Here is an 18,790-nt window from a genome sequence, read left to right on the forward strand (position 1 = left end):
TCAAAAGCAAAAACCAGTGAGAAAATGGGAAGAGAAAGAGAGGGCTGATAAACTTCTTAGTTTGGGTTGAACATCCTCATCAATAAACTCCAATCTCGCTTCGCAATATACATGACTCAACTCAACAAATAGTAATTCAAAATTGTATTATACAACAGCATTTGAAAGCAGTTCATAAAGAATGATAAAGAAGACACAATTAGTAAAGCCGTATTCTGTTATCGATACTCTGCTATCGATGCCTTACAATACCCACAAGTTTTTGTTTTTTGTTTTTCACTCTGTTATCCCAGAACCGTTATCCACATCAACCTCACCCATTCCTGTATCTTCTTCCTCTTCACTGTCTTCATCACCACTTACCTCCTCATTATCTTGGCGTAACTTGGCCATGTGCTCAGCAAGCAATTTATCATCACGTTCACTCACCTGAAACAAAATGCAGTGTCAAAAGTGCTAGAGAACAGGATCCAAAGGCAGATGAAAACATATTTTGTATGTGTTATGTAGTAAGGATATTTATGTAATAACATAAATATCTTAGATATTTTAGACAGTTAAAATATCAGTCAAAGCCACTAACCACACTTTTAGGTAAGGTGGTTATTTTTATTCTTTATAAATACAGTGACAGGACCCAAGTCCAGGGACGTTCTCTTTAGGCTCTAGAGATCCTGAATAATATTTCAGAGCAGTATCCAATTACTCTCTTCTGAGCTTCGGCTCCATAATTCATATCTGACTTGAACGTCGGAGTATCTTTGCAGGTACCTCCCCCTCCTTTGGTGAATACGAAGGACAACAGTTGAAGAAATGCAAGCATCCCAGACATCCAGGAGCAACAGAGACACACAGGAAAATGTACACCGAAACATTTTGGCGCCCACCGTGGGGCCGAGTGCAATCCCAAAGAAGCCACAAGGGAGCCTCGGCCTCCACGAATCATTTTTTCGGATAAGCTACTCCATCAAGATGAAGCTGCCGCATCACTCCAGGATTCTCCTCCGTGAGCCATTGACGCCACCACGAGCACCTCTACGAAAACGCTGATCCTACCACAGTGGTGGAGACCACCGAACTGATACATCTCAACAGAAACAACCCACACCAGCACCTCCATTGACGCCACTCCTCAGATCCCAAAGCGCGCAATCAAACCAAACCCAGATCACGAGTTTCACAAGCTCGTTCATCATTTTCCTCGGAGACCTTCATTCATATCTGCAAAGAGGAAACGGTGCAAATCAGAACTCATTCATTTCCGCCTTCACTACGAAAAGACCATTCTTACTCCCTCACCCTTTAATCATCAGCTATTTTTTCCATAACTACTTGGAAATCCCAAATCATGCACCTATGTCGTCATCACCATCTCCATGCCTTCATCGTCGCCACTGCGAAGATCAAAACCACAATTCCTAATTTTCCAAATTCCCAGTTACACCAAAAATCGCAGAACAACGGGAACCCTAAATTCCCAAATCGCAACCCAAAACTCAATAGCGCCGCCGCTTTTTCAAATCACTGCATCGCTGTCAACGCCATCTTCACGCCTTCAAAATGGCGAATTCTTCACACAGGAATCGAAACCCCAAGGAACAGAATCGAGATTGAGCAGCGAAAACCCTAAATCCCCAAATTGAGACTAAGAACAGAAAAGCCTCCGCCGCGTCACCAGGCGCTGCTGTCACAGGGGCACCACCGAATCATCCTCCATCGCCGCCTCGGCTCAGACAAGCGCCACCTTCACCAGCGGCAACACCTGCATCTCCAATTGGCGTTGTCTCCAACCATTCCACAGTGTGATTGACTCTAGGGTTTTTTGGGGTAAAGATAGATTTTGCAGAGAGGCGGGAGGAAGACGGTTGTCACCCAGGGTAAACACTTTCGGTGTCTGGTCAAACCCATTCTCCACGTCTTCTGCAACCCCCGCGTAACCCACGTGTCATTCAGTTTTGCCTCCACGTCATCCAACCCAATTTCTATTCCTCAAATACTCCAACGTTCGACCTCGACTTTCGGCTTCGAGGACGCTCGACAATCACAATGTACGAGCGTCCAAACTGTCAGCCTCGCGTACGCCAATGACGTTCGTCCTGGAACGTCCCTAGCTCAGCCTCGCGTACGACATTGACGTTCAGCCTGGAGCGTTCGTCTCTCCGCTCAGCATCGACATTCGGTCCCTTGCGCTCGACTAGACCGCTCGACAACTCATGTGTACGAGCGTCCAAACAGCCGGACGTTCGTCCTCACCCTTCGGAAACGAACGCTCGACACTCAATGTGGACGACCGTTCAAACAAGAGCCGCTCGTCCTCGTCTTTATATCCGAACGCTCCACACTCAATGTGGACGACCGTTCGTCATCACCCTTCGGACTTAAACGCTCGACAGTGCCTGTGGACGAGCGTTCAGCAGACAACCGTTCGTCCTGAAGCGCCGCAAGTTCAGACTCGCGTACGTCAAGGACGTTCGATCTCTATCGCTCGACCAATTTTCAAGACGAGCGTTAACAAACCGCTCGACAATCAATGTGACGAGCGCTCAAACCGTCCTCTCGCCCAGCCGCTCGACTCTCCACTTGGTTTAGGCCGCTCTACAAACAACGGGACGAACATTCAAATCATCCCCGACGTTCGCCCACTCGATCACCAGCGACGTTCGTCCACTCTGTTCTCAATGATCAGCCATCCGGAGTCAGTTCGTCCTCAAAACGTCACACACACAACCTCGCTAACGTTCGGCCTCGACTTTCGTGCTCGCATGCTCGACAATAAGTGTGTACGAGCGCCCAACAGCCAACGTTCGGCCTCGACGTTCCTGCTCGCACGCCAACGTTCGGCCTCGACGTTCCTGCTCGAACGCTCGACTTTCTGTCTCGACGTTACTGCTCGCACGCTCGACAATCAGTGTGTGCGAGCGCCCAACAGCCAACGTTCGGACTCGACGTTCCCGTTCGCACGCTCAACGCTCTGCCTCGACGTTACTGCTCGCACGCTCGACAATCAGTGTGTGCGAGCGCCCAACAGCCAACGTTCGGACTCGACGTTCCCGTTCGCACGCTCGACGCTCTGCCTCGACGTTACTGCTCGCACGCTCGACAATCAGTGTGTGCGAGCGCCCAACAGCCAACGTTCGGCCTCGACGTTCCTGCTCGCACGCTCGACGTTCGGCCTCGACGTTCTTGCTCGCACGCTCGACGTTCGGCCTCGACGTTCCTGCTCGCACGCTCGACAATCAGTGTGTGCGAGCGCCCAACAGCCAACGTTCGGACTCGACGTTCCCGTTCGCGCGCTCGACGTTCGTCCTCGACGTTCCTGCTCGAACGCCACAATCAGTGGTACGAGTATCCAAACGGCCAACGTTCGGCCTCGACGTTCAAGGAGTCGAACGCTCGACAATACCTGTGGACGAGCGACCAAGCATTCAGCCGTTCGTCCTCGCCTTTGGGTTCGAACGCTCGACACTCAATGTGGACGAGCGTTCAAGCAAAAGACCGTTTCTCCTCGCCCTTGAATGCGAACGCTCGACACACCACGGCTACGAACACTCCACGACGCAAGTGACGTTTGTTCTATCGGCCTCAACGTTCGGCCACCTCAACCATTCGGCCACCAGTCTCAACAACGTTCGGCCATCTTTGGCCTCGACCGTGCGGCCACCAGGTTTGCAAACTTGACCAAACGGTCTCACCTATATGCTTAATATTATTTCTTACAGTGCAGATAAGCATACCTTGTGCGTAAAAGCGAACACCTGAGAGTCGTTCATCCTGAAGCACTCCTAAACCCAACAGATGTTCGCCCAAGAACACCCACGTGCATAAAGGGATACACTCCCGCTGGCCGATGTTCGCCCTAGAACACCCAGCTGCATCGAGCAACACGTGCATAAAGGGATACACTCCCGCTGGCCGATGTTCGCCCTAGAACACCCAGCTGCATCGAGCAACACGTGCATAAAGGGATACACTCCCGCTGGCCGATGTTCGCCCTAGAACACCCAGGTGCATCGAACAAAGGGACACACTCCCGCTGGCCGATGTTCGCCCTAGAACACCCAGCTGCATCGAGCAACACGTGCATAAAGGGATACACTCCCGCTGGCCGATGTTCGCCCTAGAACACCCAGCTGCATCGAGCAACACGTGCATAAAGGGATACACTCCCGCTGGCCGATGTTCGCCCTAGAACACCCAGGTGCATCGAACAAAGGGACACACTCTCGCTGGTAGATGTTCGCCCCAGAACACCCAAACAATCAAACTTAGGGGACCATCCCCATAGCCTAGCTTATGTTCGCCCAAGAACATCTACTTTCAAAGAATCTGTCGTTCAACATCGAAGGCGTTCGTCATTTGGTTTCAACGCTCGACATTCAATTGTCAGCGAGAGTCCACTCAGTCAGTCGTTCGGCTTCAACGCTCGACATTCAATTGTCAGTGAGCGTCCACTCAGTCAGTCGTTCGGCCTCAAAGCTCGACATTCAATTGTCAACGAGCGTCCACTCGGTCAGTCGTTCGGCCTCAACGCTCGACATTCGATTATCAACGAACGCCCACTCAGTCAGTCGTTCGGCTTCAACGCTCGACATTCAATTGTCAGCGAGCGTCCACTCAGTCAGTCGTTCGGCCTCAACGCTCCACATTCAATTGTCAAAGAGCGTCCTCATGATCGGCCTCGCATGCCACTCAGCCTCTACCGCTCGGTCATACGTATCCTCACGTTCGGCCTCACTTGTTCCAGCTTTTTGCCGTTTGGCTTCGCCTCCTTTTGGTCCATCAAATTCAACCACTCGGTCACGTTCAATCCACACATGAGCAATGACCAGGAACACGCTCTCTAATTACAGCAAAGACAGCCTCCCTCAAACTCATAAGTCCTATAGTTACCACGTCAACGGTTAACTCGGACTTGGGGGGCATGTTATGTAGTAAGGATATTTATGTAATAACATAAATATCTTAGATATTTTAGACAGTTAAAATATCAGTCAAAGCCACTAACCACACTTTTAGGTAAGGTGGTTATTTTTATTCTTTATAAATACAGTGACAGGACCCAAGTCCAGGGACGTTCTCTTTAGGCTCTAGAGATCCTGAATAATATTTCAGAGCAGTATCCAATTACTCTCTTCTGAGCTTCAGCTCCATAATTCATATCTGACTTGAACGTCGGAGTATCTTTGCAGGTACCTCCCCCTCCTTTGGTGAATACGAAGGACAACAGTTGAAGAAATGCAAGCATCCCAGACATCCAGGAGCAACAGAGACACACAGGAAAATGTACACCGAAACAGTATGCATAAAATATATAGATGATAATCAAAAAACAAAAAGAGGAAGTGACACTCACTGCTCTAGCTCCTTCCTTAACCACAAGTTTACCCTTGTGTTGCTCTATTGCTCGAGTGCAAGCGGTAATGGCATTGTTTAAAACCAATATTCCTTGCTCCTATCCAGATCGTCACAAAATACGCAAATTATTTTCGACGGGTAAGTTTATCAATTGGAATTTATTACACAAATCTACAATTGTCTCTTGTATATGTATATTAAATACCACACATGATATTGCCTAGCAGATGTGATTTTAATAATCTCAGTTCATTGCGCTCTCCAGATGTCTTTCTACAACACAATTGGAATTAAAATCTCTGCCAAGTATTAACAAAGTACCCACAGACAAGCCATGAATAAAGCTACTTCTAGATTTATTAACACAGGTATCAATATAAAAAAAAATGTCTAAGAGAAATTAATTTTCATCGGGTAACGAAAGATACCACGACCAAACAACATATTGCAAGAGCATGTTCAGGCCTTTCAGGGCGAATTCTATTTGGCTGTTTGGCAATCATAGTAGGTTAAAAATTCACCAACCTAGTTCTACAACCCCAATACCCTCAAACACTATCTAAAATACAACAATAGTGACAAACTCATACTACACATATCAAAAAATTTGTATACTGAAGCAAAAATCTTCAAGGGAAGAATATGCGCTCAATTCTGGTCAAAAAGCCAATAATCATATCAAAATATATGTGAAGGTTGCAGTAACCTTGTCCAGTGTCTGAGTGGTAAGAACATAAAGTGGGGGAGCAACAAGTTTAATTTTGACAGGGCAGTCGTCGTTTCCAGCAGCTTCAGCTTTACGCATTGCCTCCTACATAAGAGAATAATCGTAAAACCTGAGAATACTATTGTAGATAAGTTATAGGCAGCAACAAATCAAAATAGCAGATAGATGCTTGAAGGAAAAAGATCTTTTATCCAAATAAGAAAAGGAGGAATAGAAATAAATAAGACCTTAATGTGAAGAACGCCATCAAATTGAAAACATTTCATTTCAATATCCGCCCTAATTTTCAAGGGCTGGGGGGTCATCCGTCTTCTAATATTCTTCACAAGAGAATCCTTCACTTCTTCAGAAACAGCTCGCACTACCTTAGTTACCTATGGCCAGCAACAGAAAATACATTTATCCAACAACAAGACATAAGAAAATGTGGTGAGTAAATTTTACTCTGATAAAAACGTTTACCTCCTGCCCATCAGGGCCAACTTCCTTGACCTCACGGGTGAGAGTATTCAAAACAGAATCAGGATCAGTCACAATTATTTTGAAAGCCTGCAAAGAGTGAATTTTAATCAGCAACTACGACTAATAAAAGAGTGATAAAAAAAAGCATAAAAGAACTACAAAAGAGAGAACAATGGGGACCTCAAAAGCATGACCATATTTGCGATACAACGGCCATGCAATGTGAATGTAGAGGTCCTCTAAATCGATGTTTAGGGTTTCGGCGACGTGGCGCATGATGGAATGGACGAGCTTGCTCTTGTTGTACCTCTCCTCGCAGGCCTGAATGTCCTCTTCGGAGACCCTGCGCTTGCTGAGATCGATGTAGCCCTTTTCCTTGTCGACACGGAGGACCACGACGGGTTCGATGCGCCCCACCTTGATGAGGCTGCTGACGCTCCGAATCCGACGGCGGGAGAGCTCTGAGAACAAGATCATGCCCTCGATGTTGTTGTACTCCAGAAGCGACACGTAGGCACCCATGTCAGCGATGTTCTTCACCTGTATCATCACCGCCATGTCCACCTCCGGGTACTTCGCCTCGTACATACGACATTCCAGGTTCGGACCCATGCTTACTTCGGTTCGTTTCTTTCAGTTGTGTAGGAGAGCAAATTCAAACAGACAGCATCTGAACAAATCCTAAAGCTTCATATGTTCCATGTTCATGGGCTCTTAATTGACTCAATATAAGCCCAAACATTGATCCGCTTCTATCCCAATAAAATTAATAAAATGATTTATGTTAAAAAAATAAAATTGATTTTTCGATTTTTTTTATCCAAAATTATCTGCTAAACCTATATTGTCTCGTTTATTTTAATTGTAACCATTCTTTATAATTGTTTTTTTTCTATTTTTATACTGTTTATTTTTTTTTATCTATGATTCTGATACAATTCACGAATCTCTTAAAACAACATGCATTTGAATTCAATACCCGTAAAGAATAGACTTATAGTCTAACCTAAAACCATAACTAGACAAGTGAATGAATTTTATTTATATTTTTATATATTCCTTAACTTTTTTATTTCTGTTTACTATCGTATTTGGGCTATATTTAAATTTTTAATAAATATATATTTCAACATCAATTATCGACAATGGAAGCAACATAATCCGTCACGGGTATTTTTTTAATTTTATTTTTATGTTATAGTAATATAAATATTTAAGTTCGAATTTTTTAAGTAAGGATTGGAGCCCCCCTATATTTTAATTTTTATTTTCGTTTCTACATTACAAGTATTTCAAAAATATTTGAATATTAATTTATATTAATTTTAATTTATATTAATTTTAAACTGAGTAAAAACAAAAAATAATGTGTATTGTTTCATATCATGCGTATTTTTAATATGTTAAAATTAATAATTTTAAAAAAAACCATCTTTCATTATTTTTGTCTTCAGAAATAAAACTTCTATTCAAGATATAAATATTTTATAATAAAATATCGAAATGAATTTGTAGAGAACACGTTTTAAGCTCTAATTAAATTATAATTACTTTTAATAAAAATACAATGTTAAAACTAAATTATTGAAAAATTACAATCAAATTCTATATAAAAATATAAATATATTAATTAATTAAATTAAATGTTTAAAAAGTTTAATCATCTTAAATTGAAATATTATATATTATCCTCATTATATTAATTAATAATTTTCATTCTCAATATTAATCCATCTATAATTAAAGATAAAATAATGAAAACAGCGATTAAAAATATTAAAACTTTAAAGATGACAAAATATTTTCCTGAAACTAAAACATATGAAATCACAGTGAGATAAACTAAAAATTCATTCCTTTTTCTAGAATAAATTAAATTTTTGTTTTTAGTGAATACATCCATGAGAACTATAAGAACCACATAAGCTAGAGATATAGACCAAAAAGCTCTCTCTACTCATTGTTGAACATTGACTTTCAAAAAGGCCTTGAATTAAAACTTCCCAGACATCATATGACAGTGTATATGAAGCTCAAAATAATCGAGCATTTCACCTGATATATGTATTACCATGAAATACCAAATAAAAAACCAATATGATAAACAGTACTTTTAAAATTAATATTATTTATACTTTTAAGTTATGAAAACATATAAGCATAATATTATAATTATAATTTGAGTTCCAATTCCATATCATTCCATATCCTCATTTCTTCATCTCTAGCCAAAACCTTAAAATAGCATTTGGAAAAACCAGATAAGAACTACCTAGATAGTGAAAACAAAAGTGTAATCAAGCATTAACTCCCTCCTCACGGAGCAGCATTTGATCAAAGTGCCACACACCTGAAAATTCACATCAAAGAAAACAAAGCAATTAGATTTCTTTTTTCTTTAAAAGCATTTGGGAATGACATATTCAGCAGAGTAGGATGCAGCTGAACAAATAGTTGTTTACCATGTCCTTTGCCAACTCTTCTGAGCTGAGCAACGTACTCGGAGATTTTTTTAATGGCTTCGACCTACCCAAATAGAAACAAATTATTTTTGTTTGGTCAATTTAAAATTTAAAGTATGTCAATTAAATATTGATCAAAGTCACTTAATAATTTCTCTAATAAACTATAAGACAAAAAAAGCTCCCTTAATTTGCAACTCCACATTACCTGTTCACCTAAAAATTCGCTTTCAATAAAATCTGTCAAATGCACATCATTGTTCTTTGAGGCAACCTGTCAAACAACATGCAATAAATTCAGAGAAAGGAATCCGCATTTTAATAACATTGAATTGGACATAAATGAGACAGACAAAAAACTCATCTTACACTGTGCAAGTTAAGAAGCTTCTCATTTGTCAGCTTCTCCAAAGACAGAGCAAGTTCCATTGCTGCAACAAGTAAAAAGCACAAACACATTTCGTGTCATACTTACAAATTTACAGGGGAAGTTCATCAGGCAAAGCGAAAACTTTGAACAAGTTGTCTTACATCATTTGTTACATATGAAACGATTCTGGTAAGAAATTTTATAATCTTACAAAATTAACTCAACGTGTGCATAGAAACAGGTTAAACGTAAAGTGCAATCAGAATTCATTTCAACTTTATAGACAATAGTGTTTATCATTAGAAATATAGTAATAAATGCAATTTCAAATCATACAATTAAGAGTTGCTGTGAATCTTAATTATTTCAGCTTTTGTTCTATGTTTGTTATACTTATACACAATCTTTAAATGTTCAACCCATATCTTGTTATAATAAATGCACACGGTGCAGCAAAAAGAGAACGGTTTGGTTATAAATTATATGGAAAAAAAAAACAGAACAAGAGAGGGTCATGCACACTAACCATACAGGGCATCTCCCTTTTCCTCATGGTCAAACTCAGAAAGAGGCATCACAATAGATTGCAACTTCACTTTTCCACCACGTTTGTTCTGAAAATTACATTAACATAACAAATTTCTCAGTATTGCTTTCTAGAGAACAATTCTTAAAGTTAGCATCTGAAATTTGAGGCTGAATCTTTGTATAGACTAAAAGCCGTAACTAATTTATACCTGATATTCTATCAATTTCTCAGCATGCTCCCTTTCCTCCTCACTTGACTCCTTAAAAAATCTGCAACGATGGAAATCATTAATTAACAACTCCCCACAAGGTAAATTAAAACACCAGAAAGCAGAAACCGTTAATAATTATAACCAAATCATTACTTGGCAAGACCCTTTAGCGCAACATTGTCCCTGTCGAAGTAGGCAAACATCGCATGATAAACATACGAAACATTGTACTCCACACTGCAAAAAGGAAAAACAAAAATATCAAAGAGAATCAAACAGCATAGACCCAGAAAGAATCAAAAGCCTTAATCAACTCCCAAGAATAAAAATAGAGTAAAATTTATAAGGGGTTATCGTTGGTGAATATAACTAAAAAGAGAATTTTAATTTTGAAGTAAGAAGAGATCGAAGCAGGGTGCCCAACGCACTTGATCTGTTCGTTGACAACAGCTTCACTCTCATTGGTGTACTTCTGGCGAGCAAGGGAAGCTTCTGGAAGTGTGGGAACAAGGTCGAGCTCCTTCTTGACCTCTTCAAAGGGTTCAAAAACGACGCCGGTTAAGGGACGGTTGTTTGAGCCCTTGGTGGCGCAGGGAACGAAGCTTTTGGCATGAGAATAGCAGCGAATAGCAGAAGAAGGGTTTATCAGAGGGAGTATATGGTCGGCGTCGGCGTTGGCGTTGGCGTTGGCGTTGACCAGAGAGAAAGAAGAAGCGGTTCTTAGAAGCATGGTTGCATAGAAGAGGATAAACGAACGTGTTATGTTAGTTGAGCAATGAGGTTCTTAGTGTGAGGTAGATACATGATGAAGCATGATGCTGCATGGAGGTATATGCACACGTTGGAATTGGCGCGTGGGGTGCTCCTCTCCTGCATCACCATTCGCTCCAATATCTACACTCTTCTGTTCTTCCCTCCAATGAGTGCTCCGTGTTTCTTTCACCTTTTAAGTGGCTAATGTTTTTCTTCATTTTTTGTTCCTTTCTGTTGGGACCATGTTTCAATCATTCCTCAAACCTTTTTTTAACTGGGCTTTATTCCTGCACCTTCAAATTACGGTTTAACCCTAGTCAAAGTCAAGGGACATTAAGGTATTTAGAAAAATTTAGGGGTACAATAAGAAAAATGTGGAGTGCATGAAGAAAGCCCCTTTTAATATAACTACATTTTTATTGGGTACAAGTTGGGAGAAAGAGCTTCTTTCCCGCACCTCTAAAATTGCTTTTTGCATCTCTTGAAAATTACAATTAACCCTTTTTTTATTTTGAGTTCCAAAATACAAAATTTAGAGACATTTTGCAAATAAAAAATTGTATTTTGAATCATATGTTTTGAATGTGTATTTTGAAATATTCAATTTAAAATCTAAATTTTATATTTTAAACTATACAATTTGTCTTTCTGAAAAAAAAAGAGTGAAAAGTGGAAGGAGAGACTGGTAGAAGAAGGTGATGAGTGGTGGAGGTCGAAGAGGAAAGGATTGAGGTGAAAGAAAAAGAAATGACACCAATGGAGGTGAATGAAAGGACACTAATGGAAGTTAATGGAAATGGATGAAGGTATGTTGGTGGAAGTGAAAGAGGAGGAAGAAAATATGAATAAATTAGACATTTCATAGTTCTATAGGGTGCAGGTTGAAATGTAAGGAGGTACAGGAAGAAGTTACAGTATGATGAGAGTAGCAAAGCCCCATTAAAATGGAAGGCATCAGCCCATCAGCTCATAGCATTTGTACCCGTCATGTTTTGCCGCAATCTGCTCAATGGGCTTTGAAACTGTGTCAGCTCCAAAAGAGATGACCAACGGATAAAAAACACGACCTAGTAATCAGAATAAAAAAGTGCACATGGAAGTGAAATACATGACCTTGCAACATATCGCACAACCTCTCATATTGGTGGAAATTTTTATCCAAATCTTAGTTAGGATTTCACCAACTTCAAAACTTGAGCGAGTGAAAGCAGTGGTTTAAAATTTAATTATGACTTTATAATTGTAGATACAATAACTTCCAAAATGTTGAACAAATTTATTATTTTTCAGTTTTTAACGAGCATTCCAAAAACATTGTTAAAAAAATATAAAAAAATTATCTGTCATAAATCATTCACCATATATTGGGAAGAAAACATCATGCATCTCGAAAATGAATCTTGAGAACCACGATGCTCATTTAATGTCTGCCTTGGAGGTCTCATGTTTTTTTTCCTTACAACGTGGTGAGATGTCTGTTTCTTGAGCCATTTTTTATTGTCTTCAACGTTCGCAATAAACCTCACGACAAGTTTCTGTCTCAGCTTCCATGTCCATGGTCTCACCTTTCGAGGGGTTGAACTTCTAAAACTTTTCACTTTCTTTAATTATTTTTAATTTAAGAATATCTTTTTGCTTCAACCTAAAAGTGCCTATAAAATATCTTTGACTTTCAATTTCTCAGTAATGTAAGACTTTTTTGTGTGTATTGGGACTGTTGTCTCTATAAGAGGATAGAAGCCTTGAAACTCATGTTTGTGTCTCATGTTAAGGATTCTTCTTTTAACACTGATATTTAACTGTTAAGGCTGTTCCAATTTTTAATTTTAATATTTTACGTTGAAAGTGTTGCTTGCTAGATTAAATTAATGGATTTTACTTTAGGATAATAAACTGAAATTTAGTTTAATTTGAATTACCATACAGTATCATAATCTCTAACACTGATACTACATCGCCTGGAAATAAATTGAATATAACTTTGAATCATGTGATGCAATTAATGCAATGAAAGCTTGGGTTTTCTACCACACCAACTCCAACTCTTACAAATTTCAATGGTAATCTCCATTGAAATGAGCTTCATTTATAATAATCCCTACAACTTAATTACATGTCAGGAATCTTATTAATAGCTTGGTGGAGTTACCTATGATTTCTTTGCTTTAATTTCAAGCAACAATAAAATTAATTTTTTAAATAATGCTCAACATAAAGTATACTGTTACTGGGAGAATTTAAAAGAATTTGGAAATTTGATTAATATGTAATTAAGAAGGGAATGGATCCCTACATTGACATTAGCTAGGCAGAGGATCATAACCTTTCAATAATTATTTTATATAATAATTTGCATAACAAAATGTAACTTTAGAAAGAAAAAAAAACAACAGGGAGATTGCTTGATAGAAAAATTGGCTTTAAAAATTACTAACTGAAAGTCCCATTTATTCTTCAGATAATTAATTGATACGAGTTGTTTATTTGTTTTAATTATAGAAAAAATTATCTTATTCATTTACAACATTTTTTGTTATTGATTACAAAAATTATAAAGTAAGAAAGGCATTAGTAAAAGAGAAAGAATGCAAGCTATGATATGAAAAAGAAAAAAAAGTGAAACTGTCCAAAAAATATATATTGATTAAATTCTCAACCTACCTTTTTATATGACTTTTCGAATATGTATATTATTTTATTTGAGTCCTTGTATATATAATTTTTCATATTTCATGAGTTTTTTATATTGATTTTTTATTTTATTTTTGTAAAGTTTGAAGAAATATATATAAAAAGATCTCACAAAATATAAAAAAAATTAATAACATAGATTGGGGTTCTAAAATAATGTTTCCGATGAAGATTGAGAAACTCCGAATGTCAAGTTTCTTTGTTGGTCTTGAAAGATGTTAGACTGTTGCAATTACTTGGAGTGTATAAATAATAAGATTGTTGTTAGAATTTTTGCATCTCAGGATAAATAAGGAGGTGTATTAATTAGGGATGTAGATATGTTCTTTAGGTATTCTTTAAAATTTTGTTCTTTAGATATCAAAACTAGGTAATATAATGTTTTCTTAGTTATTTAGTTTGTTTTGAATACTGTATATGAATAAATTATGATTGTTCCTCTAAAGCTCTTTTATTATAGTTATTCCTCTTTTATTATTTATATCCACGTATAATAAATTATAATTATTCTTCTTTAGGTCTTTTATTATAATTATTTCTCTTTTATTATTTATATCCACGAATAAAGATATATATATATATATATATATATATATATATATATATATATATATATATATATATATATATATATATATATATATATATATATATGACTTGCATCAACACAATCAATTATTGTATAAAAACTTCGAAAACATTGCTGTTAATTGGAAACTAACAAGTAGTATATAAAAATATATTATATTATGGGACCTATTAAAATTAGTTAAAAACATTGAAAAAGAAACTTAGAAAAAATGTATTATAAGTTTTTTCATTATATGCGACTTTAATCAAATGTGTCAATACACAAGTTCTAACATTAAAATTTACCAAACATTATCACTCAACATTAATATTTTTAAAAAAATCTATAGAAACATTTTTGAAACAATGGTTAAGAGCGTAACATTAATAAACAAAATGTTGAAAGATTAAAAGCAGAAATAGACAAAGAATTAAGATAATAAAAAAGCATACTTGACTCAATTACTATTAATTCGATTTAGGTTAATAAATAGAAAAGATAGTTTGATAAAATGTATATCACGAGTTTCAATTTATTTATGGGAAATTGGTAAGAATTTATAAGACATTAGGTTGAATGTAATGAACACTTGAGAACTAATTATTTATCTGTTTTTCATAAAAATGCTATATGAACTCCCTAACTTAACTAAATTATATAAGTATTTTTACATGAATTTCCTTTGTATCGTACGATTGAAAGGAGAAAAATTATGATTAATTTAATTTAAGATAAACTGTAATTATCATCGATTGGATTATAATTAAACTCTGATTAATAAAATTTTAATTTTGAAATTTATAAATATAAGATATATAGAAGGTAAAAATGATTGCATTTAATACAACATTGATATTTGAATACTCAAATCTTTATCGACTTTTGATATTGAAGGATCTTTTGCAAATAATTTTCTCATTTACCGAACAACTACTGAATAGTTTGGAGTTGGATATTATTTTCATATTATTGACCTAAACCCTACGTTTGAAACAAAATATATGTATGAACAAGTTAGAAGGGATAATATAGTATGTGTATGAACAAGATAGAATGGGTCATTTATTGATACAAAATAGAGAAATGAAACTAACCTCGTGTAGTTGCTTAATAGAATAGAATAATGGAATGGCAACAATTTGCCCCATCATTTTACATATCCATTTGTGACCAATTAAGTGAAATCAAGACTCTTCTAAAATTGTAGGATGTGAAGTTTAATCACCATTAGTAGGGGTCGCCTATAGCCAGCCCTAATTAATACAAATGCATGCATGGAATTGATTAATTATATTTAAAGAAGCAATTAAATATAAATAAAAATTAATCAATAGTGAATAACGATAATATTCCGTGAGAGGGGGTGTATTTACTTCCTAATACCTACGTACCAATGCTCTTCATCTTAATTTCTCTTAATTTAGAACCTTATTTGTGAAAGGTGGGAAAAAATGGGTCCTAGTTTAAAACAATAAAATTGTAATATTAGTTTATTTTTGTTTTTCAAAATTTGAGTGTTTTTTAGATTAAAAAGAATATCATTTTGATCCAAAATTCTAAAAAATATATAAATTATAAAATCCTATAAAAAGTGATTTATGAAATTAAAACATAACTTAACTTACAAATTTGATTTAAATTAGGTTAAAATTTAGTTTTTAATATGATATTATATGATGAATTAAAGATAAATTTTCTTTCTTAAAATAATATTAGAATCATTTAAAAATTTATTTTAACAAAATTTATTATTTGTTATATTCTTTTATCACCTGTTATTAGACTATTTATAAATATTTAGTCTCATTCAAAATGTGTATATTTCAACATAAATTTTTTATCGTATATAAATATATAAACTTTATCTTACGATAATTAAGTTGAATTTATATATAATTAATAATTAAACTACAATTGTATAATTTCTAAAATCTAAAGACTAAACTGACGGAAAAACTAATTAAAGATCAAAAGTGTAATCTAAAGAGAAAGTGCTTTGCTAGAAGTTTTTAACAAATTGTGATATTTTAGAATTTTTCTTAATTTCCTATAAGACAACGAATTACTTATGTTTAATTTTTTAATTATGCTGTATTAGCTAAAAAATAATACTTGAAAAAAAAAGAGAGCTATAAAATGATAGCTCACGAGATTAGTCTTCTCTACGTTTCAAGTTGTGAAAAAGATATTATGTATTGAATGATGAGATTGTGATGTATCTATTTTGTATAGGGTAGAATTTTCTTTGATAAGAAAGATACAAGAAAACAAAGTAAACCAAAACCGTTCACTAATCATGCTAAACCATGGGCGCCAGGACTACCCTACATTAATTCAATGAACTCCATTTTCTCGCTAATTAAGAACCAAACTAATTTACATATAAATCCCTTCAAATTAAAATAATCATATCATTAATTACCTAATTCTTATCTCCCCTTTTAGACTTAACTGTATGTCAATTACGTCTTCTTTTTCCCTTAACTTTTTAAGTATCGCTATTTTAGTAGATGTTGCTTTATATGTATTAATATATATTCATAGTCAAAATATAGATTTTCGTACGTGTGGGTCCACATTTCTATCATATTAAAATGTAATAATTTTTAAAAATATACAAGGTAAATAAATTTGTAAAGATAAAAGGAGATGATAGGTTTATTTTTTTAAATTGAAGATTTAGGAAGTTACTATTAAATTAATTAATTATTGTTTTAACTAATTAGAAAACATAAAAATATATAACTAGAAGAAAATAGAAATGTAAAATACGTACGTCAATCAATGGAGAAATATATATATGTGTATGTAGTATCTATAGGTCGGCGCATGAGAAGTTTATGATTCTTTATGAATAATCGACCGGCTCATGATTGAAGCAACCAACCGATTGGTTATGTGGTAGCACTGTTAGTAGGTAAGGTGGAAAGCATTAATGGCTAATTAATAGTCATATCAAGTACAAATATATGATATTAATAAGTAATTAATAGGTTATATCGCCTAAAAATATATTGTGTTAATGGTTAATCAATGTGTTTAGCTGCCACAAGCCCTATAAATATACCATTGATATCCAGGTAAATTAACTTGATCTATCCTAATAAGATAAAGACCTCTTTGAAAAAGATATCTGACTTGAGCGTCGGAGTATCTTCTGCAGGTCAACAACCCATTGGAGTGGATTGCGTTCTTGGAGAGGATTAAACGATCGAAAGAGAATATAACAAAGAAGGATGACCGATCAAAAACTTTTAACCGAATATATATATATATATATATATATATATATATATATATATATATATATATATATATATATATATATATATATTACTATTTTTCAACTAGTTATAATATAAGCACGAAGAACGATTTTTATTCATTAATTTCATAATAACTATAGTCATAACAATCAATTTATTTATTACACTACAATAATATATGAAAAACAATTATAAATAATTAAAGAAGAAAAGTAATCAAATAATTTAAGATTCAATAGAAATAATAGTACTTGGAATTTTAGTAATATTATGTATGATTGTTATGAAATAACTTTGTAATACACATGTAAAATGAGAGGAAGTGTTCTAGTCTGAAATCATGTTTAGTTTTTGATGTAGAAGTATTATGTTGTTGTGTTGTGTGCAGAAGGCGTTTATTGAAAAGAGTCAAAATATGCACAGAAGTTGAGAAAGAGAAATTAATATTAACGTGCATTCACGTGAATGTTTGTATGTCCAACAAACATCCACGTTTAGCTTCATCAATTTCTTCGTATTCACCTGCTTCTCATAAACCCTACTCCTCTAACTCTTACTTAACTAAATTAGCGTCAAACAACCACCATAACCTTTGGCGGCGCCGGCGATAACCTTTCCCTTTTTTTTTATAGTGTCATAATTTTGTTTTCTCTTCCATTTCTTGGGGTTTCAACTTCAACACTAGGGTCTTGGATAGTGCCCATAGATTTTGTGCTTGCACATGAATTTCTATTTTTCAATTCTAATTTAATATAATTAATCTCTCTTTATTTTTTGTTCTTTTACAATTTTAACTTACCAGTTCAAGTTGAGTCATTAATTAGATTTTCGGTCAAAATAACTAAAATATAAAATTTAGAAAAATAGAAAGAAAAAAAAGTTAGAGGGAAAACATGCATGTCCCAAAAGCTGCTATTATAGAAGCAACTTATGATAGATTATTGTGCTGATGAGTGAGCTTCATCTGTCGCATTCGAATCAATATCTCAAAAAGGCGGTTCTTCTCAACGTCATCTATTATATCTGCAGGCTCTGACAGAATAGTTTCATATTTTATCATTGTGGAGTGAGAATGCACCTTCGTATCAAACCAAGCACTAAAAAATCAACCCTATTTGTACTAAACTAAATTTTATATATATATATATATATATAGTTTGCTTTTTTTAAAAAATAATTATTTTCAGATAGAAAAGTTGGTTGAACTAAATTTAACGGTAGTTATGAAAATAAAATATTCTAAAAGTTAGATGTTTATGGATAAAAAAATCACCTTATATATATATATGATTGTCCAACAATAAACAAATAATATAATTCATAAAAATATAAATAAGTAATTAATAGAATACCTAAGAGAGAGATTCAAAGAATTAAAATGAAAAATCCTAAA

At 35.4% G+C, this 18,790-nt stretch overlaps 2 protein-coding genes across 3 annotated transcripts; both read right to left on the reverse strand.

Annotated features, from left to right (window-relative positions):
* Window positions 1-60: 60 nt before the first annotated feature.
* LOC108329140 (eukaryotic translation initiation factor 2 subunit alpha homolog) lies at window positions 61-7,568 on the reverse strand. Of its 2 annotated transcripts, XM_017563199.2 has the most exons (6): window positions 6,725-7,330; window positions 6,545-6,631; window positions 6,310-6,456; window positions 6,062-6,166; window positions 5,354-5,452; window positions 61-429 (listed from the first exon to the last, which is right to left on the reverse strand). In XM_017563199.2, exons 1-6 carry the CDS (start codon window positions 7,154-7,156, stop codon window positions 277-279), a joined length of 1,023 nt encoding a protein of 340 aa, XP_017418688.1. In that variant the 5' UTR covers window positions 7,157-7,330; the 3' UTR covers window positions 61-276. The 2 variants fall into 2 exon arrangements, with proteins under 2 accessions (XP_017418688.1, XP_052729087.1); XM_052873127.1 differs by lacking the exon at window positions 5,354-5,452 and having other exon boundaries at window positions 6,725-7,568.
* Window positions 7,569-8,642: 1,074 nt separating this feature from the next.
* On the reverse strand, window positions 8,643-11,039 carry LOC108329141 (ferritin-3, chloroplastic). Its single transcript, XM_017563200.2, has 8 exons — window positions 10,545-11,039; window positions 10,270-10,353; window positions 10,114-10,174; window positions 9,903-9,990; window positions 9,376-9,437; window positions 9,215-9,280; window positions 9,007-9,070; window positions 8,643-8,894 (listed from the first exon to the last, which is right to left on the reverse strand). The coding sequence occupies exons 1-8, from the start codon at window positions 10,844-10,846 to the stop codon at window positions 8,842-8,844; spliced, it is 780 nt and encodes a 259-aa protein (XP_017418689.1). The 5' UTR covers window positions 10,847-11,039; the 3' UTR covers window positions 8,643-8,841.
* Window positions 11,040-18,790: the final 7,751 nt, after the last annotated feature.

This window comes from Vigna angularis, chromosome 2 (assembly GCF_016808095.1).
Source record: "Vigna angularis cultivar LongXiaoDou No.4 chromosome 2, ASM1680809v1, whole genome shotgun sequence".
Lineage (NCBI taxonomy): Eukaryota > Viridiplantae > Streptophyta > Magnoliopsida > Fabales > Fabaceae > Vigna > Vigna angularis.